Genomic DNA, 20,946 nt, shown 5'->3' with positions numbered 1-20,946 from the left:
GTTTTAGGTGTTAGATGATAAACCAGATCAATGTGACAGTAGCTTTTCCTGCTACCAGAATATGGGCCCCAAACTTCTGTTATTTAAACCCATCATAAGATAGTCAAATACCTTATAGTTTTTGTCTGAAGGCTCTTTTTAAGACAGTGAACAACCTAGGATGTTGGTCAGTTGTAGTTCTGGAGGCACAAAGTTCTCTTGGTCTTTTTCTGGTTTTGCGTTTCTGAAGTCTGACTTGAGAGAGCTGAAGTCCTCCCTCCTGTACAGATATATGTATTTTTAAGAAGCTATTTGTGCTGTCCCTTCCCTTCTGTCCCCTGCTGCCCTTTGCCATGACATGCGTGCTGCACTGCTGCTCACTGCTGACCGCGGCACTGCTTGTGGTGGGCTGGAGACCTTCCTTGTGGAGGTGCTGCTCATCTCGTGGATGGAATAACGCAAGTGCTGGAGCATCCCACCAGCTCAATGTGACCTTGAACATCCCATTGCACCTGACCGAATCCTTGGCAAATGTTGTGTAAAGTTCCTGCGCAGTCTGCACAAGATTGATGTGTTTTCTGGAAAATAATGACCGTGTTGGAGATGGCAGATTCTCGAGCTCCCCAAGACAGCTGCCTTCTCCCATAAGGCACAGGTGCCTCATGGAGATGCCCAGCCTCCTGGTTGCTGTTGGCTCTCTGCCTATGGGCAGCATCCAGGTGGCTTGGGGAGGACATGGGGAGCGGGATGCGATCAGAGGGTTACTTGGGGTGCCTAGAATTCTGCAGGGCCTCCTCCACCTGGGCTGCCACCAGGCCACAAGGCTGGCAGTGCAGCTCAGTGACTTTCACAGTTATTTCCCTGAAGCCAAACCTTAGTTCTTGGCATTGACTTGGGGGTAGGAGGAGCATCTCAAGAAGAACATACTCTTCCTCGCTCTGCTTCTCTTTCACTGTGAACCAAGTGATGCTCAAGGGGCACGGTCATGGCTGTTCTCTGTTGCAGTGTTATCTGTTCCCTTAAGCCTTAGTTGGGGATGCTGAGAATAGAAGCTGTGAACAGTGCAGACTGGGTGCTTGGTTTAATTTCTGTATGGTGAGCTGAAGTCATGCCTGCCTTGACAACCACGAAAAATAGCTGGCACTTTCAGGATACAGTCTTTGCTTCTGCTTGACTAATCTGCAAATGCCAGTTTATTAATAGTGCATCCTTATTTTTTCCCCCCTCTTTCCAGTGTTCCTGATGTGCTCTGTCACTGCTATCGGCACAGAGCATGATAAAAACAAAAGCAATAATATTTTCAAACTGTAAATTTTCTTTCTGGGAAGATGACAAATACTATTGCAGGGCTTCTAGAGCCAGGTTATAGAATTTCTGTTTTGGAGCCAAACCAGCAGGTTCAAAGTCAGGCTGCCACAGTGTGAGCCTCAGGGAAGGAGTCGCCAATGCTATTTGACCCCCGGGTCTTCTCTAGAATTTCATCTTGTCCTTTTAATAGATCAATAGCGCGGATGGCAGAGCTGTGAAATCAGAAGTTGAAAATAAATATGTTCAGGTTCACCTTTGTTAGCTGAAATATTACAGAGTGCAAAAAGAATCACTCCTCCTGACCTTCGCAGGCCTTTGGGGATGGTCGCGGGTGCGTGTCCCCATGTAGAGGTTGTGGCAGGGAGAGGTGGCCGGCGCGCGAGGAGGATGTGCCCCACACAGAGCTCCTGCAGCACTCTGCCTGGTTCCTAAAACCTGCCCAGCTCGGCATCTGGGCGCCTGCGGTGTAAATGTTCCAGAGGGGAAATTGCGACCTGAGGCACCAGTCCCGTGGCTGTGCGTACAGAGCTGGCTCGGCTGTGTTTGTCTGTCTGCCTTCGTACATGCCTAAGGTCCCGTCCAACCCAAACCATCTGTGGTTCTGCGTCTGCGCTGCCGTGCTGAATACGGGCAGCTCTCCTGCTTCCTGCCATGGCGAGGGTAGTGAGGGAAAACCACTGAAAGTGCCAGGCAACACCTGCAGGTGAGCAAAACCACCTCTTCAATTATTGAAGCAAAACCAGGATTACGCGAATGTCAAGGAGCCAGGTCCCTTTATGGGATTCTGATGCCCAAAGGGCGAGGAGCAGCCCCTCACCCCAGAGAGAACGCCTGCAGCCGTTGGGACAAATGTGTTGGCACCTGGACTTATGTGGATGCCGATGCCTTGAGTTTGATTCATCGCTGTTCATTAAAGCAAGGTCTGTTAAAACACAAAGATAGATTCATCTTGTTTACCCCAGTGCGAAGCCCCAGGTAAGGATGTAATTTTGGTGATGGGTCATATAGATGACTCAGGGGAAACCCTCAGAAAAAGGCTGTTGTGCTGCTATAGCAACTGCTAATTGCATTCATGTAGTAAAATGTAATGCTGTTGACCCATAGTGGCAATAAAGCTTTGCCTTTCCTTCACCTGATACCTTGCCTGGAAAGGATTGCTGTTCCCCTCATGCAGCCCGGGCTGCCCCAGCAGTACTGGTAGGCACCAGGGTTTGAGGAAAGTCTTGTTTTTACGTTGCTTACAGCAGTACAGAAGAGCCCTTTGAGAGGGGAACAAGCGTGTACAACAAGTAAGAAGGCTTTACCCAAGTAAAGAATTTCAGGAAGAAATTCTTTCCTGTGAGGGTGGTGAGACACTGGAACAGGCTGCCCAGAGAAGCTGTGGCTGCCCCATCCCTGGAGGTGTTCCAGGCCAGGCTGGATGGGGCTTTGAGCAGCCTGGTCTAGTGGGAGGTGTCCCTGCCCAGGGCAGGGGGGTGGAACTAGAGGATCTTTAAGGTCCCTTCCAACCCAAACCATTCTGTGAAATAATTTTTAAATGCTTCTTGCATTTGTTGTAAGGATTTAATTCTGAAGGCTTCAGAGTTGTCTGCAGTGCAGTGGAAATTCAGAAAATCCCAAGCTGAATGCTGGTGTTGTGGGCTGGTGGTTAGAAACACAGCGGCTTCGGCATGGTCTGTGCCGCATCACGTTCCCGGCACGGCCGCAGCGTGCCCAGCTGATGCAGTGTCACCTGGCGCTGCAGAAACAGTGGCGGCTGCTTCAACTGTGAACAGATGAGGGTAGCCATACCCTGGATTTTGAGCATGGATCAGTGAGCCAGGCTGCTTACTGCTTCACCGTGGAGCAGAACAAGATGTGGGTAATATATTCCCTTGCAGTGCAGGGCAGGAGCCCTCGGGAGGAAAAGCCTGTCTCGCCTAGCCCTGGGTTCTCCTGCACCTCCGAAGGCAGCTCATAGGTTCAGACACAGAAACAAAGCGCCCGGTTTGTGTTTCGCCTCAATACAGAAGGGAAAGCAGCTTTTCCCCACTTCATGTGTGTGTGTGGTTGTTGCTAGTGACCCCTCCACCGCATCTCTGCTCCCGTGCCATGGTCCCTCCACCTTGCTTTTGCCATCATTCCTTTATTAAGGACTCGTATCATGGCATTTGTCACACCTGTAGCTTTGTAGGACTTGCACACACAGAGTCCCTTTGCCTCCCCTAATGGAGCACTCCTGTGGGAAACTGTGGTGAGGGTCTGGGAGCGAGGGCTCCCTGTACAGACCTGCCCAAGAGCAGCGTTTCACCTTCTGCCCAGGATCGGGCCCTGCTTGTGGGTGTCCAGTGACCTGGGCAGGCTGCGGTGCTCACCTCTGCTGTTCATCTCCGGTGCTTTTTGCTTTCCCATCCTTGAATCCCAGCTCCCCCCCATCCCTGCCAGCCCGAGCAGCCCCCCTCTTTGACAACACATCTTTGTAACTCAGGTGTGAAATGGTTAAGTTTCATTTTTGGGAAGTTTGAGCGGTCTGAGGTACATGGCAGTTAGAGCTGCTGCTGTCAGCTCTCAGAGTAAAGGGAATTAGCCATGCCCATCCCGTCAACTTCTGTGAAATCTCCACTAAATTCCCGTGCATTCCTGTGTAGTTATCTTCTCGGGCTAATTGTGTCCTACACAACCCATCACAGCTTTGACTTTGTTGCTTTGGTAATGGAAAAGTCTCCAAATTCCCCCACGCAGAGACAGAGGTGCTTATTATTGTGCAAATTAAAATTATGTATGGTGAAATGTTTGTAAACCATTTTCCACCAGAACGGCAGAAAATTCGGTTGATCTGCGTCACTCAGAGAGGAAGAGAACCTGTGCTAGAAATAAACACAGAAGAATAGCATCAAGAGCCATAACATTGCACTTTAGGTAGGCAAAAATGCCAGTAATGTAGGGAAGAAGCAGACAGAACAATAAAGCATGAAGAAGTTATTTGCTTCAAGGTTTCTCTTCTTGGCCGCGCCTATGCCATTGCAAACTGTGTTTGTTCGCTCTGTGTTCAAGGGTCTGTTGTTCCCGTTTCTCTCTCCAAGGTTCAGCTTTGGGCCTGGGCACCCACCAGGTGGAAAAGCTCATGAGTTCATAAAGACTTTTGGAATGGGTTTTATTTAAAACTTAGATCAGTATGATTTCAGCCTAGCCCCCGCCTTCCTCCGTAACCCTTCCCAGCCCTTGTGAAGGAAGGGGAGCTGGGTGAAGCCTTACGCTTGGAAACACGGAAACCTGCTGCCCATCAGCAGCTCCAGGGTGACGCGCTCCTGGGCCAGCCCTTAACCTGCCCTCCCCTCTTTGTCCCAAGCCATTGCAAGTGTGCTGTTTGGCTGGACGTCATGGCAAAATCCCCCGGTCCCGGGATCTTGTCTTTGTGCCCTAAGCCATCCCAAGTTACCCGCTGCTCCAGATTTGGGGTAATTTCTGCCCATGCTAAATCTATTTCCAGGGCCATCAAAGGTTTTTTGGCATTGTGCAAATAGGTGGTTCAAGTCAAGTGCGGGTGAGGTTTAGCTCAGTGTTGATCTGCAGCCTGTCCCCCATGCTCATCTCTCCATCTTCTCCTCCCTTCCAGTGCTTATGGTTTGCAATGTGTATTATGGGGGTTTTCTCATCTGCTAGGTTGAAAAAAGCTGATAATAGCTCAAAACTTTCTTTCCCAGGGCTGTTAGTGAGTAAATCCAAAATGACAGAGAAATCAGGTCAGGAAATAATGAAATGTGGCTTGAGAGAGAGTATGCCACTTAACCAAGGCAGATACCTACCTTCCTCAGAAGATGAGAGCTGCAGTAGAGTGCCGTTCGGATATATCCTGCAATTAAATATAACGCTGTAAGTGTGTTTCTGCACAACACTTGTCACGTAGTGACCGCATCCGCAGTGGCCTCTTGCTTGGTTTTTTGTGCTTGGGTTGGTTTTTTTGGTGTGTGTTTTTGTTTTGTTTTTTTTGTTGTGTTTTGTTTGTTTTTTGTTTTTTGTTTTTTTTTTTACTATTTGTGTCTGAACTCTGGGAGTTTGTGCCTGGTATGCTCACAGGGGTACTGCGCTCGGTGGCCAGCCCTGTGGTGGTCCCCGGCAGGGCTGGCTAATGCTCTGGGCATCCCCTGGGGAGGGCAACCCGCTGCCTGACACTGGCAGGAGCTCCGGGCCACTTGCTTTGCTGTGCTGCAAGCCCAAGAGCCCGCGCAGAGCCCAGGCGGTCCCGTGCTCCTCCAGCCGCTTGCGCAGCACGTGGGGCAGCGGGCGAAGCAGAGCAGCACCTTTGCTGGGTGGCGTTTGGCAACGGTGCGCTTGTCATCTTTCACCTGCTCGGGGAAGCCTGCCAGTTCGGCTGATGGCGGATGTTTTTTCACACCCATAACTGCCGCTTCTGCCAAATAATCCAGGATATTGCATGTAAAACCATGTGCACGGCACCCAGATAAGCTAAAGGCAAAGGTTGGCGCTTCAGAGCGCAGTGTATTCTGGACTCCCCTTCATGGAGGTTGTCTCACTTCTCATTACCCTACGTGTCTGTACAATACGTGTTTTTGAAAAACAGAAGGGTCAGAATTTAATCTGGAATGCTGGGAGGGAAGGTGTTGGGAGGATACCTGGTATTTTTGCTTACCCATACCACCTCCAGCATTCAGCCTGTTTTTCACCATCAGAGGAGTCCTAGCATAGCCTTCATTTCAAAGATGACTCATTTCCCTTTCTGTGGGGGGGACTTACATACTAGTGCTAATAATAATTCTACAAGTGGAAGTCATTATTATAGAGGACTGCTGATAAACTGGCTCGTCCTACCTTGCCTCTCAGATGCTATCACAAATGGTAGCCTCGGTGTTTTATGTCCTGTCGGAGAGAATAATTTTGCTTTCAAGCCTGGAATTTAATTAACTCCCAAAGATGTGCCTGCATCCATTTGGAAACTGGTGGCATTAACCAAATAAACCCACGTTGTGGCTTCTTTAAGAGACTTGTTCCTTGAGCCTTTGTTTATGGTGAGCGGTTGGGGCAGGGTGTTTGCTGCCTGCCCTATGCCCCATCTATCAGGGTGCAGTGGGAGCAGCCAGGCGTGCCATAGGTGGTGCCGGTAATCAGGCGGTGATGTGATTCATGTGATGAGGGATAAACCACGCAAAGGCACCAGCACTCACTTTTCCAGGCTCTGGTGCTGGCTGTAAGCCCAGCGCTCCCCCAGTGTGCCCTTTGCTGGAGAGAGGGGGGATGGAAGAACGTGACTTCTGGGCTTTTCCCTGGTTCTGATTTGTGAATCCTGAATCCTGACGTCTTTCTTTTAATGTGAACCCATTTTTTTTTTTTTTTAAACGGCTGGTGGGAGAGAGAGGGATGCAATGTGGCTGGTGACAACTGTGGCAGCGGATGGTCATGTTGCTGTTCTGGCATATGGCTAACACCAGCATGGGGAGGATGTTATTTTAAGTGGAATAAAGTGGAAGCGCGAGAAGCAGAACAGTGAGCCGTCTCGCACAGCAACTGAGCTTTCATGGCAGACATCAGTTAACTTGATTTTTGTGGGTTTTTTAAAAAAAAAAAAAAAAGAAAGAAGGTTTGCCTTGTTTTGTAGAACTTGCTTTGCTTACGTCTGGCTGCACTAACCAAAGGGAGGAGGGTGGCAATAGAAAGCAAACACATCCTCCAGGGACAGCCTGGGTGATTTTTGTTCGCATCCTTCTCGCTGTGGATGCGGGGAGCCCGTTGCCTTTGGGAAGGGGGTGCTGAGGAGCAGAGGGTGTCAGCTCGGCGGCTGCCCTGGGCGCTGCTGGCTGGGCTGCGTCCCTCGGGGATGCTGGGCAACTTTGCCTCTCGCCTCTGCTTCCCGCTGCTGCTGCCTGCAGTGACCCCAGAATGCAACATTTCCCCCCCCGCCAAATCACTGCATTGCAGTGCTCAATAGCTAATTAATTTAGTCCTTGCTTAAACCTCTGGTGTCCCAAGCAGGGCACAAAAACCCTTTGTTGTTGGGGAGTTAGGCAGGAGAACTGGTACTTCATGTTGCTCGTCCAGTTCTCTCTCTGCTGCCTCCCGGAGGATGCCAATGTTGTTATTTAATAACCGCGCCGCCGGTGCATCCCCATGGGGTCCCCACGGCACCCTGTGCGGTGGGTGGGAGCCGTGGGGAGTGGGTGCTGCCCTGGGAGAGCTGCAGCGCGGAGCTGGGAGGGATGCGACTGGGCAAGGCAGTGATTTGACGCTACTGGTGGAAAAATTTCGCTTATAGCTCTTTGCTCTGCAGGAGAGGGCTTGTAAGGGACAGGGAGGAAACTTAAAGTTCTTTGGTGTGGGCTGGGAGCCAGCTGTCTGTCTCACGCCATCCTCTATCGATGCATCTCGGCAGCAAACCCTCCTTTTTGGTCCCATTTCTGATCAGATTACAACATGGTGCTGTAAAACCGCTGCTTCCTTCGCTAACTGGGATAATGGAAACCCCTTTAATAATTCAGGGGATAAATTCTGTGCTTGGGGTGGTGGATTTTGCAGGAAAAAGGGCAGAAATAGAGATGGTTCTCGGGTGGGCTGAGCGGGGATTGCCCGCGCCAACTGACAGCCCTGTGGCCTTTCCTCTCCCCAGATAGTGATGTACATAGGGCAGGTCTCCAAGGACATCCTGAAGTGGCCTCGACCCCTCTCGCCACCTGTCGTCAAGCTGGAAATGAGGACGGACGCGGAGTACGGGATGCCTTCCACCCACGCCATGGCAGCCACTGCCATCTCCTTCTCCTTCCTCATTGCAACCACGAACCAGTACAAGGTAGGGGACACAAAAAGAGGAGGGAAAAAGAAAAGAAAGAAAATTTTAAAAAAGCATGTATCTGCTTCCAGCAAGCTACAAAAAACTAGAAAATTCAAAGCTGTTGCCGCTTCCAGAGGAGCTCTGTATTGCTTTTCTCAGACGCTTATTTTTCCCTCTTGTTGCCCATAGATGGCCAATAATAGATCCAAGAAGAAATTTAGGGGAAATCTCTGTTCTTTAGCATGAGCCTGGCTGAGAGCTGCCACAGGCTGCTCTGCCCTGGCCTGGAGGGTTCCCTGTGTTTTCGGGTGACCCCAGGGGGAGCCGCAGTGCTGCTGCGGGAGGTGCCCAGTATCAGCGTTTTGTGCTCGTCATGTGCCTGCCAAGCCAACACTGCATGTCGGGAAACGCCGGCTCCCAGGGAAACCAAAGGAGCTCTGTGTCGGCTGGCTTTTGTATCACAGAACCACAGAATGGTAGGGTTGGAAGGGACCTCTGGAGATTACCTAGTCCAACCCCCTGCCAGAGCAGGGTCACCCAGAGCAGGTTGCACAGGAATGTGTCCAGGTGGGTTTGGAATGTCGCCAGAGATGGAGACTCCACCACCTCTCTGGGCAGCCTGTGCCAGGGCTCTGCCACCCTCAAAGGAAAGAAGTTCCTTCTCATGTTTAGGTGAACTTCCTATGCTCAAGTTTGTGCCCATTACCTCTTGTCCTGCCCCCGGGCACCACTGAAACGAGGCTGGCCCCATCCTCCTGACACCCACCCTTTAAGGATTTATAAGTGTTGATAAGGTCACCCCTCAGTTGTCTTTTTTCCAGACTGAAGAGACCCAAATCCCTCAGCCTTTCCTCATAAGAGAGGTGTTCCAATCCCCTAATCATCTTTGTAGCCCGTATGATGCAGGAAAAGCATCCTTGGAAATCCCCTGGCCCTAGCCTGTGTCCAACTGAGGGCAAGCCACACGGTTCGAGAGCCCGTTTGTCAGACAAGTAACAGCAGTTTCACTGCACTGGAGCTGTAGGCTGCCTGGGGAGATCTTATAATTATTTTCCCCAAATCTTCAGCCTTTTATCTTTCTAGAAGGTTTGTTTCCTGGAAACTCATCTCTCCATGATGATTTTCATTTCATTTTATGAATCCAAACACATATTTCCTGTACTCTAGCAGTAATAACTTCCTGGCTGCATCGTATTTAAGCGTGTTTCTCAGCCTCCTGAAGCGTATTTCAACAATAAACCCACGTAACCAAGAGGGCTCGCAGTACGGCTGGGGGGGTTTCACTGTCACAGTGTCCCATGGTGTCCTCCCCACGGTGCCAGTGTGTGTGCGGGGACAGAAGGTGGCCACCCGTTTGACAGTTGGTGCTGCGTCCCAGGGCTGCAACTCATAGAAGTGGAGATCTCAGAATTACATCCGGATCTCTGGGTTAATTTAACTTCCAGACTCCTCCGGTCCTGGCCGTGAAACGGTGGGCTTTGCTCCTGCCTGCAGCGCAGGGATGGGTGAGCAGGTCGGTGGTGCCCAAAGCTGCGCCGACAGCCTCCTGCTCCCTGGTAATGGTACGGTAACTGGTCGGTGCAGCTTGGCACTGGGATGGGGATGGGGAGGAGGAGCCATGGGACGGGATATTTGTCATCTCTGGAAGGCCGGATCCATCCCATGTGTCAGATCTGCCAAAAAGACCTGGTCAGCGGCACTTTCTCCTCCTCCTCCGTCGATAAGCTCCCAGTGGGACACGCAGCTCTTCACGGGCTGTCTCATGCTTCTTGGAAACAGCCATGAAACAATAAAGCTGCTGTAAAATAATTAAATGATTTAATTGCCTCTATTAAGAAGGAAAAATCTACCAGTACATTATGCTGCTATCTTCTAAAGCTGCCCTAGTCATCAATTACCGATCTGGACTAGCTCCCAGGCTGCTGCTGAGGGGGCAATAAAGCGGGCGTGAATCCTCCAAAGGCTTAGAGAATTGAGGAAAAAATAGTGTTTTATGAACTGGGGGTGACATCTGCAGCTGGGTCTGAGCTCTCTGTTTTGGGGGCCGGGGAAAAAGGGTCAGGAGCGCGTTGTTACGCTTAACGTTTCCCCAGAAGCATTTTTGCGCTGGTTGGTCGTCAGCCTCTCAGCAGCAGATGGAGTCTTTGTGTCAAATCAAGTGAATGAATTTCATTTATTTGTATTTTGGGTCGGTTTATTTTTTTTCAGAAAAACATCCTTTGCAGACTGAAAGGAGCCCACCAGCCCGCTCAGTTCCAGGATTTGAATGAGTGGATTAAGGGCTAATATGTTAAGCTTATTCTTCACCAAATGCGTGTTGTTTTTTTTTTTTTTTCCTTTTTAAATGTTGATTTATTTCAGTGCTTCTTTCCGTGTTCATAGCCTCCTCAGAGAGGGAATTAAGCAAAAGCAGCTTCGCGAGAAGATGATTAAACCTGAAGTGTCAGAGGGAAGAGCGGTCCTGACAGCTCTAATGGCTGGGCTGCGGTTCCAGCCCAGACGTTGATTTCCCGGTCCCAGCCCGCTGCTCAGGTCTATCGATCCCGCCTCTGGTCAGGCACTGCGGCTGTCGCCTTCCCCTCCGGTGGCCTGAGGCTGCAGTTCAGCCTCGGGCGTCACTTGCACAACGTGCTGTGCCTTTTCTTCTGTGAGGTCTTTAGCACTAACACGGGTTTTGCAGGTGGGCATTGTGGGGGAAAAACGCTGCAAATACCGTCTGTTTGCCAGGTTTCCCCACACTAAGACTAGACCTTCACAAAAGTGGGCACCACAGATAACGAAACGACCTTCCAGCAGGATTGCACGTAGTCCATGTGAGTCTGGGGTCATGTTAATCTCTTTGGGAAAGCACGGCTCAGGAGCCACTTCCCAACGCAATATCCTTACATCGGCCTGTCTGCTTGGATGTTTCATTTCACATATATACTGATCTTAAAGCGGATAATGGTGTAATGTGTGTATTTAATTTTTTTTCCCCTTTTTCACAGTATCCGTTCGAACTAGGCCTGGTAGCGGCGTTTGTGTTTTCGACGCTGGTGTGTCTCAGCAGGCTCTACACGGGGATGCACACAGTCCTGGTAAGGATGCCCGGCGCCACTCGTGCCTCCAGCTCCACTGACCTGCAGCCATTCCCATTTCCCGCTCTTCAAGTGATGCACGTCTTGCCTCGGCTGTGCCACCGCCGGAATATAGGAGTCATGCCACTAAATTTCAGGCTGTACATTCAAAGGCAGCTGTGAGGAAACCCTCAGGCTATTGCTATTTGAGTCTGCAGGGGAATTATTTATACCACTAGGGAAGCGGCGGCGTGCGTGGGTTGAGGAGCCGGGTGAGGTCAGTGTGGCATCTGAATTGTAGTTCTCTGTTTTGAAATTTTAATTGCGAGGAATGCACTTGGGCAACTGACTGCTGCTCCTTAGCTAAGCCTTTTGTGCAATAGTATCACTGTTGTCAGTGAGAAATATTCCAGGCTGGTTCAGCCTGGGAGTGTCAGGGGAGGAATAGCAGGTTGGTGAGTCACGGCGACGGCCGGCGGAGAGGGGAGGAGAAGGTAAAACCTGACAAGTGAGCTGCCCTTGGGGGACTGGGGGACAGCGAGGCTCATGTTACCATCCAGGGATGTGGCACTTAAAAAAAATATATTATGACAAGCTTCTTGTTTTCAGCTGGTGGGAAATTCGTTCTTAAAGGATTGAGATGCATGAATACTTCATCTGAAAATAATAGTAAAATATCAGTGACTTTATATGACGGACTCATTGGGCACAGTTGTTTCATAGAATCATAGAATGTGTTGGGTTGGGAGGGACCTTTAAAGGCCATCTAGTCCAACCCCCCTGCAGTCAGCAGGGACATCTTCAACTAGATCGGGTTGCTCAGAGCCTCATCCAGCCTGGCCTTGAATGTCTCCAGGGATGGGGCCTCCACCACCCCTCCGGGAACCTGTCCCAGTGCCTCACCACCCTCAGTGTAAAGAACTTCTTCCTAATGTCTAATCTAAACCTACCCTGCTCTAGTTTAAACCATTGTCCCTCGTCCTATCGCTACATGCCCTTGCAAACAGCCCCTCCCCATCCTTCCCGTAGGCCCCCTTCAGGTACTGGAAGGCTGCTGTAAGGTCTCCTCAGAGCCTTCTCTTCTCCAGGCTCAACAACCCCAACTCTCTCAGCCTGTCCTCATAGCAGAGGTGCTCCAGCCCTCGGATCATCTTCATGGCCTCCTCTGGACCCTCTCCAGCAGGTCCATGTCCTTCTCGTGCTGAGGGCTCCAGAGCTGGACACAGCACTCCAGGTGGGGTCTCACGAGAGCAGAGCAGAGGGGGAGAATCACCTCTCTGGGTCTGCTGGCCACGCTTCTTTTGATGCAGCCCAGGATGCGATTGGCCTTCTGGGCTGCAAGTGCACATTGTTGTCTCATGTCCAGCTTTTCATCCACGAGTACCCCCAAGTCCTTTTCCACAGGGCTGCTCTCTATCACGTCATCCCCCAGCCTGTATTGATAATGAGGATTGTTTAGAGATGCCAGCCCTGCTTGAAGAACAGATTTCAGCGTGGCTCTGATCAGGCAGTAGCTGGTTCCTTCCCGACAAGAGGAAACGCTGTTGATCTGCTCCACAGAGAGGTGAGAGGGGGTGGTCCAGCTTCCCAAGTACGGATAAAATCTCCCGGCTACTTCCCCACAGGAATTTGATACACATTGTTGGTTGGTTGCACATGCACAAATAATTGCATTTTTTTACTAAGTAATAATTATGTTTGTTATAATAAGGAGGCTTGATGAATGTAAGAAAGGGAGCTCCTATGAGATTAAGGTTAGCTGTAAAATATAGCTTGACCTTTCCTTCCAGGCCTAGTGGATCAAAACAGTATCTTAAATGGAAGCTGGAGACACCCTTTCTTGGCTAGTGACCTTAAGTCAATCTGTAAAAATTCTTCACATACTTCCCTTGCTGCTCCATTGCAATGAAAGACTCCTCTAAATTTAGATGGATTTTAGGGTAAAGAAGAAAAAGCCCTTTGTACCTTTGACACGATAAGAAAGGGCTTTAAAATAAAATAAAAAAAAAAAGCTCTGTAGTTGAACTGTGAGCAATGCTGCCTTTCAAAAGGGCAAAGGGGCTTCGGTGGGGTCTTCACCCCGTGCCTGCCACGGTGGGGACAGAGCTGGGGAGATGCCTGGTGATCACGGCTGTGATCACGGTGGTGCCCAAACACATCCCCGCTCTCTGCGGCACCCTCCCTCCCACCTGCAGGGACAGGTTCTGGTGTCCCACCTGCAGGGACAGGGTTCTCCCTGGGGAAGAAGGGCGGTTCGGAGCCGTTTGCCGCACTTCGAGGGATGGCTCCCTCCCTGAGCTGCCCGAGCTGCCGCAGGGCCCAGGCGCAGTGCCCTCTCAGCCAAGCACCAACCAAAATGGCCTCTGGCTAATGAATTCTTAACCGAGGTCTTAATAGAAAATGAATACCGACAGGATATAATTACGTATTAAACGATCATAATATTTTAGTAAAGCAAATGAACAGGTAAAATACATCCACCGAATTAACGTAACTGAATTTTTCCTGTTCGAGGAAGCAGAGAAGGGTGGCAGGGTGGCTGCACCATGCTCTGCTGCAGCTGGAGCTGGAGCTCCGCTGCGGGGACTCGTCTTCTGTAGCCCCAGCTCTACAAATCAGTCTGTATTTCGGCGCTGTGGGCGTTGCTTCTGCATCAGGAGCCGCCTCAAAAAGCACAGTCGTGTCAGTAGAAGAGACGTTACAATTAAAGACCTTCTGGAGATGCACTGAGCCGGTACGAGAGCTATCTGCATCGTTACAGCCGGATCAGAATGAATACTGTGATTAGGGAAAAGGGAATAAACACCCGTTGCCTGGGCTGTTACCAGGAGAGCGTCACCCAGCCGGAGAAAGGGATGGAAGCACTTGCACTGCTGAGAGATAATTTAATTACAGCAAACCGCCTTCACCACCGTGACAGAAGAATATCCCATGTTTGTGGAGAAGCAGGAGGAAGGCAGGGTTCTTCCTTTTAGGTCTTAAATGATGGAGTCTGAGGAGGTGCTGAAGAGAGAATCTGGAGTTACTTGGAAAGGGCAAAGCAAAAATTTGGACATGTCTTGAAGCAGAGAACCTGTAACATTTTAGGGGTTATTTTTAAGGAACAAGAAGCAATTGGAGACACTGGGACCGGGCTTTTTTGTTGTTTGTTTTTTTTTCCCCAGATAATTGTATTTTTACTCCGCATTCTAAAACTTTGGCCCAGTTTTTGATCACTGCCTCAGTGAGATTAACAAGTTTTTCTGTCCCCCCGCTGCTGAAGCATGTCTGGTTCATCTCGTATTTGAAACGATGAGTGATGGCATTCATATGAGTACCCAGTATTCCAAAAAGATGTGAGCAAGGTCATCGCAAATCCTGTTGGGAAGAACTTCACCAGCCGAGGGCCGCCCCCGGAGCAGGGGCAGGAGGGGAGGCTTTTAGCCTTCTTTTAACCCTTCAGCAGTCAGAATTTCTTAATGCACCAAGCGGATGGGTTTGGCACTCGCTGTGGCAGCAGCAGAAGAGGGTGTCCCCTGTGTCCAGCCAGCGGCGGGGGCTTGGGGATGTCACTCCAGAGCCACAGCCGACCTTGTGACAGGCTTATTGGTACCGCAGCTTCCCACCGGGGCTGCCCCGAGCCAGAAGCAATGATGCCCTGTGCCGGCCAGTGTGGGCAGTAGGATATAGGGAGAAATCAAAAGATCACTTTTTATGACCAAAAAGAAACCTGAAAGTTGTTTCTCTAAAAGTAAATTGTTTTGGTTTTTTTTTCCCCTGAGTTATATCAACTCAGTGCTGATGCATTTATTGCTGATCACAGCACCCTCAGGGAAGGGTGCTCTGTAACCCCCACCCTCCTCCTTTGCTGCATCTTGGGTTTTTTAACACCACCATTAATCCTGAAATTATCCTAAATATTTTAAAGCTGATAACCGAACAGCGTATTGGCATCACTTTACGCACAGTGGCAGTACAGTCCTGGCGGGATGAAGCAGAGTAGCCTTCAGGAGTGGAAGGCAAGGAAGAGATTTCTGTTGAGGAGAGCGAGTAGCATAGAATCATAGAATCGCCTGGGTTGGAAGGGACCTTTCAGATCATCTAGTCCAACTATCAACCTAACTCTGACAAAACCACCACTAAACCATATCTTTAAGCACTATGTCTACTCATCTTTTAAATACCTCCAGGGGTGGTGCCTCAACCACCTCACATGAAATGGAAGTGTGAAGGGAATTCGGGCAGTAAGTGACCATATACAAGACAGAATAGGAAAAGTGTTATTTTTGCTTTGATTGGCAATCACAGGGAAGATGCTCGAGTGCCACCGTGTTTGGGGTGCTGGTTCAATATTCTGGGGGTATTTTGTGAGCGTGTGCCATTCCAACCGTAGTTTCAATGGGAGGAGCATAGGAGGGTCTTGCCTTCAGAAAGCCAGACCACGTGCTTTTGCAATCCTAAAAAACCATAAATCATGCTCTAAGACCTTGGGAAACAAAAAAAACCCATCCCAGCACAAGAAGGGCAGCGGAGGTGCCAGTACCCGTGGAGCATGCTCCCTTGGTGATGGGAAGAAAGCATCCTTCCCTGCATCCCAGCCATTGCCTGCAGCTGGATGTTCACCTCCATTGTTTCTCCTTATGTGTCTGTAGCTCAGGAAAATAACCTGAAGGTCTTGCAGCGTTAGAAACCTGATACTGGCCCATTCTTTAGGCAGCAAAACCAAATGACGGCTCTCTAGCTAAAATCGATAGGAGCAAGGCCTCCCTTGTGTGGAAGCTGGGGAGATGCTGGTGGCTGTGGGGAGGCAGGGGGATGCTGTGCGGGAGTGGGGCTGAGCGGTGGGGGGGAGCTTTTTTGGGAGGGATGGAGACTGTGGAGGAGTTGTCTGTGCCAAAGGGAGCTGGAGCGTCCCAGCAGGGAAATGTGGGGTTTTAAGCTTTGCCAGTAGTGCTGCACCTTGAGCAAAATTTGTGCCTGCCCTCATTTAAAAATTCCTTTATAATTGCGGGTTTGGCGAGAAGCTAATCTGTTTACACAGGCAGACAGGCAAGAATGTGCTTCCTGGGAGTGCTAACAGCAGCTCCACCGCCGGGAAAAGCTAAGGTCCCGCTCCTGCGTGCACAGTAGGGAGAGTCCAGAACAGCAGTTTTTCTCACAGAAATCAGAGCCATCCCTCTTCTTCCCATCTTCTCCTTATTTCAACAGGCGAGGGGGGAGGAAATCATAAATTCTGCTCTGCTAAATGTCTTTGTAAAGTGTTGGTCTTGAATTTGCCCACCCCTTCTGGCTGTTCAGAAAATTAAACCTCTGCCCGTGCCTACCAGAACCAAAGGGAGTCACTGCTGACGGCCGCAGCTGGGTATGTCCCACGCTCTCCAGCGGCTTCTAGTAAGGAGTCTCCAAAATGAGAAGCCCCTATATTGGTGGACGGGGGAAAAACCAGAATAAACCGCCGGTATCCAGACTTCTTTGATTGTGCACCCCTGCCAGTAAAAAATTGTTGAGCGTGCAGCCCAAATATATGTATATTTACTTATGAATTATATACATGTCCTACTGTGCTGCTACGTACATTATAAAACATACACAAAAATTAGAAATTTAAGAAGGATGAGAAAGGATGAAATAAGCACTACTTTTAAAAGAAATATATATATATTTTTTATTTTACTTATTAGTGGTGCAAAAAGCATTTTCTTCCCACAGCCCAGTGGGTTGCCTTGGACGCCGACTTTGGAGACCACTGGTATAAGCCAGTGGTCGGGAGCAGAGCTGGTTGTCTGGGTCCTGCTTGAAAACTACAGGAGCCATGTCACTGTACTGGGGCTGGACGGGAGGAGAATAAAATTCAGAAAACCTTAATCAGGTCCATAAATAGAGGCCGCCTGCGCCCCGGCCGGGAACTGCTGGAGTCAACTGGGTAAATCTGAGTAAGGCATTTGGTCAAATGTCTTTCATTGGAACAGCAAAACACGTCAACAGCTTTTGGGTTTCACTCCTTAATTGAGATGTCAGGACTTTTTCTTCTAATATGAGGTGGACAAACAGCAGTGTGGGAAATGGAGGCACAAAGTGGTGATGGGACTTCTGGGCGTCAGTGCTGGGAGCAACCCCCAGCTCTTTTGTGTTGATGCCGTTAGTGTTGGGCCAGAACGTGCCTTTGTGTGTAAAGTTATCATCTAAAAATGGGTATCAAAAGATGGATTATTATGCTGTTGGGAAATATTGGCTCCTAATGGTATTTTACGTATTAGGCATCTGTGAAAAACTTTGTGTATTTCTGTGGCTATGCTCATGTCATGGATGAGGGAATAAATGTAAGGGGGAATTTGTATTAGGAATATGCAAAATGGCTCTGGGAGTTGCTTAAAACCAAATGTGCTGCGAATCTCTTGTCTGGAAGTTGTAAACAGCTAAAGTTCAGCCATACTGGAGTAATGCATTTACCAGAAAGTCATTAAATATTTCTGTTGTGAAAAAGTCCCCTCGTTCCTGCCTCACCATAAATGAAGTTCTCATAAATAATTCATTTCAGACTGTGACCAAGCATGGTAGTAGTCAACTGTCATGACTCGGTGAAAAAGATACAATCCTGAGAAGGGGATGTTTCTGCCTGTGATTAACTCTAGCTTTTGCAGGGTTTTTCATGGTCAGAATGCAAATTCTGCCGCCTCCTGAGCCACGTCGGGAGAGCGGCGCAGGGAAACTTGTTATGGTGCTTTTTACCTGGCTGCTGTCATACAGGCGGCTTTTGTTCAGGGTTACCTCTTGTCTCCCTTCCCAGCCGCGGGGCCGACAACAATCAAGTTCTCAAAACACCTTATTTGCCTCTGTTAATAAATTAGGTTTTAACTATGTGCTTGCCTCGGGCGCTTAACTACAAGCCAGATTTCAGAGTCTTGGGCAACAAATTTCTCTGTGGTGTATTCCTGCCCGGCGGTGCCTGCCTCTCCCCGCGGTCGGCAGGAATCGTGGCGCGCACACACCACGTCCCGCGGCTCTGCGGCTTTGCTGCCCCCGAGCCCGTGTTTCTGGGCTGGGTGGTTGTCTCTGACAAAAGACAGCATCTTCCCACTCATGCAAAGCAAGGAAGCGATAATCCTATTGATCTGATGAAATTACTTGTAGGATTATGGGAGAGGAAGGGTTTGTATGAAGGCAGCTTGCCGTGATACCGTCCCTGAGATGGAGTTGCGCGTGTGCCTTTGCCACTGAGGTTGTAGGTGGAGAGTGCCCTGAAAACATGGAAGCAGGTGAGGGGAAGATGTGATTTAATAGATATGCTCACAAGGACAAGGTTGGGTTCACAGATTGTCACGTTTTGTTTAGCGCAGCCTTCAAGTTGTCCCTGTTGCAGGGACAATGCCATCGCTTGTGAATTTGGGGCATTCCTCCCGGGCTGCGTGCTCACGGGTGCACATGTTGGTCTTTCACCCATCACCTGAAAATTTCTGTTTTGCCTGCCATGTCTCACAAAGCTTTTTAACGTGATCTCTTTGCAGGACGTGATCGGCGGAGCGCTAATTTCAGCTGTGCTGCTCGTGCTCTTGTATCCTGCGTGGGACACGATAGATCACTTGCTGTTGACCAGTCCCTTCTGTCCACTGCTTTCCATAGTTGTGCCTCTTGTCTTATGCTACAACTACCCCAAACTAGACTATTACAGCCCTACCAGGGGAGACACCACTACTATCTTAGGAGCAGGAGCTGGAGCAACTGTGGGATTTTGGTTAAATAACCAGTACGCCACGCCAGCCTACACCAGCGAAAATTTTCAGCTTGGATTTCCTCTGATCACCAGTAAAATGCTGGTAGTCGTGCTAGCCAGGTTCTTTGTAGGCATCTTTATTGTTCTACTGACGCGCCGGCTCATGAAGAGCGTGGTCCTTGGCATGCTGGGCTATCGGTACAAGTTTCCCATCGGCGACCTGGAAGCCCGGAGACGACTGGAAGTCGAAGTGCCGTATAAATTTATAACGTACTCCTCAGTTGGCTTCAGTGCTACCGTGCTTGTGCCGCTGTTGCATGGGCTGTTAGGACTGATGTGAGTGTGGCGCCTTCCTTACAATGTCATGTGTGGCACCACCATTTCAGAGATGAGTCAACCAAGGCTGGTAACTTGACCAAGAAGTGTTTTGTGCCTTTCTGCACTGGCCTAAAATACCTGATTCGGAAGAGTCACGGGAATCGCTGTACACAAATAACTTTGGGTTAGAAAGTGCCGACCCATACTTTGTCCCATAATTAGAGACCCCTGGCCCAGATGACTAAAGGTGACAAGCAAAGAGTACAAAGCCAAAGTCCCTGCCGGAGCGTCAGCAGTGGCTGGTTTTGCTGGGGGTGTCGGGAGCCATGGCTGTGCCTCGGGAACACCAGCCCTGGGGCTCCCTGGGCTGCAAAACTGCTTGCCAGGCCATAGGGTTGCTCCTGTTGAAGAAGGAGAGCAAGCCAAGGCAGGGCTTGTGTTTGGGGCGTGGGGGAGCAAGCGGCTGGTGGGGTGGGCGAAGAGGCAACCAGCCAAGAGTGAAGCGCCGTCCTTGGGACATGCAGAGCCCTGTCTGCATCCCGCTATCCCCTGGGGACGGGGGGTGAAGAGAGAGTGGCTGAACGAGGGAAGGTGAAGTGGAGGTGGATGCTCTTCAAGTGCTGGCACCTTCCCGCTGTCGGGGTTTGGTGGGAGCGTCCTGCTGGCCAAGACCAGCAGTTTTCTTCAGCAGCCAGCGTCAGCAGAGATCAGAGACGGCCACGCTTGGGTATAGCTGAGCATTTCCCTAAAGAAATCTGGTGATTATTGTACTTGTCGCTTGTCATAGTGTCTTCTGATGGCACTGCCAGACCTGGCTAGTTCTGTGTGTATGGTTTTACCCACTGCAATCCCTAAAAAAAAAACCCACCCAACCCACCACCAAAAAAACCCAACAATAAAAAAAAATAAACAAAGAAGTGAAACAGAAGAAAGAAAAATCCAACACAAAACACTTTAAGTAATTTGTAACAAATTTATCTTGGATATTAATAAGGTAGCCTCCAGTAAAAGGTCCTTTGCCTGCATACAACTCAGCAGAGTTGTTACCGCAATGTTGAGACTTGTGTTCAAACTGTTTAACTCTGATTTAGCTTTCCTGTCTAGGGGACGGGACAAAGTCCTTCCTATCGTGCAGGGGTGACAAATAGTGTCCTTAAACCGCGTTGTGGAAGGAGCTGAGCGGTGACTCTGGTGACTACGACGTGTGGCGATGATAAGATGCCGTCATTTTCTGGTGCTGCACAGCATTACAGTTGGTCTTCCATGCATCTTGCAATACCGTGTGTACACTTGTAGAATAGCAGTTGATGAATGTTCATAGGAGGGTTGTCGCTGTAACTCAGGCTGCTTATTTTAAAAAACAATATGTATATCAACTGTTGGACCGATGAGCTGTTGAGAAATACAGCGGTGAATGTGGTCTGCTTGGCTAGAAAAATGTAGCACACCATAACCATGGAGCTTCAAGCATGGCCCCTGTGCCTTTCCCTGCCAGAATGTACAGTGAAAGCCAGCTTTTTAACCATGTCCGCTCGACTTCTTGGCTGCAAGAAAAATTAAGCTGAAGAAAGTAAAGCAGGTGCTTTGCTGTCAGTTGACCGCTTGGAGAAACGTAATCCAGTTCCAAAAATGTAAGCTGGGAGTTTTAAAACCGGGTCGGTAGTCTCCAGAAGAAATGCAGGTGGAAATTTTAACCATTTTTCAGATTTGCCCAGGCTGCGGATAAACTATTTTAAATTAGGACTTTACCCATGCATGCAAAGAGCTTCAGCCAGTCTTTCAGCAGGGCACGTACCCGCTCACACCTGGGCTTTGGGGAGCACTGGGCTTGGGCC

The 20,946-nt window shown here is 49.6% G+C and overlaps 1 protein-coding gene across 2 annotated transcripts in view; it reads left to right on the top strand.

Moving 5' to 3' along the window:
• SGPP2 (sphingosine-1-phosphate phosphatase 2) overlaps positions 1-20,946 on the top strand; it is a 39,089-nt gene extending 18,143 nt beyond the window's left edge. For both annotated transcript variants that reach the window (XM_063339009.1, XM_063339008.1), the window contains 3 exons: positions 7,886-8,065; positions 11,035-11,124; positions 18,588-20,946. In XM_063339009.1, coding sequence (XP_063195079.1) covers positions 7,886-8,065; positions 11,035-11,124; positions 18,588-19,133 — 816 coding nt within the window. In that variant the 3' untranslated portion in view covers positions 19,134-20,946. The remainder of the gene's footprint in view (positions 1-7,885; positions 8,066-11,034; positions 11,125-18,587) is intronic.

Source organism: Chroicocephalus ridibundus, chromosome 6 (genome assembly GCF_963924245.1).
Source record: "Chroicocephalus ridibundus chromosome 6, bChrRid1.1, whole genome shotgun sequence".
In the NCBI taxonomy this organism is placed as follows: Eukaryota; Metazoa; Chordata; class Aves; order Charadriiformes; family Laridae; genus Chroicocephalus; species Chroicocephalus ridibundus.
The sequence above is the reverse complement of the archived record's forward strand: the minus strand, read 5'-3'. Positions and strand labels throughout refer to the sequence as shown.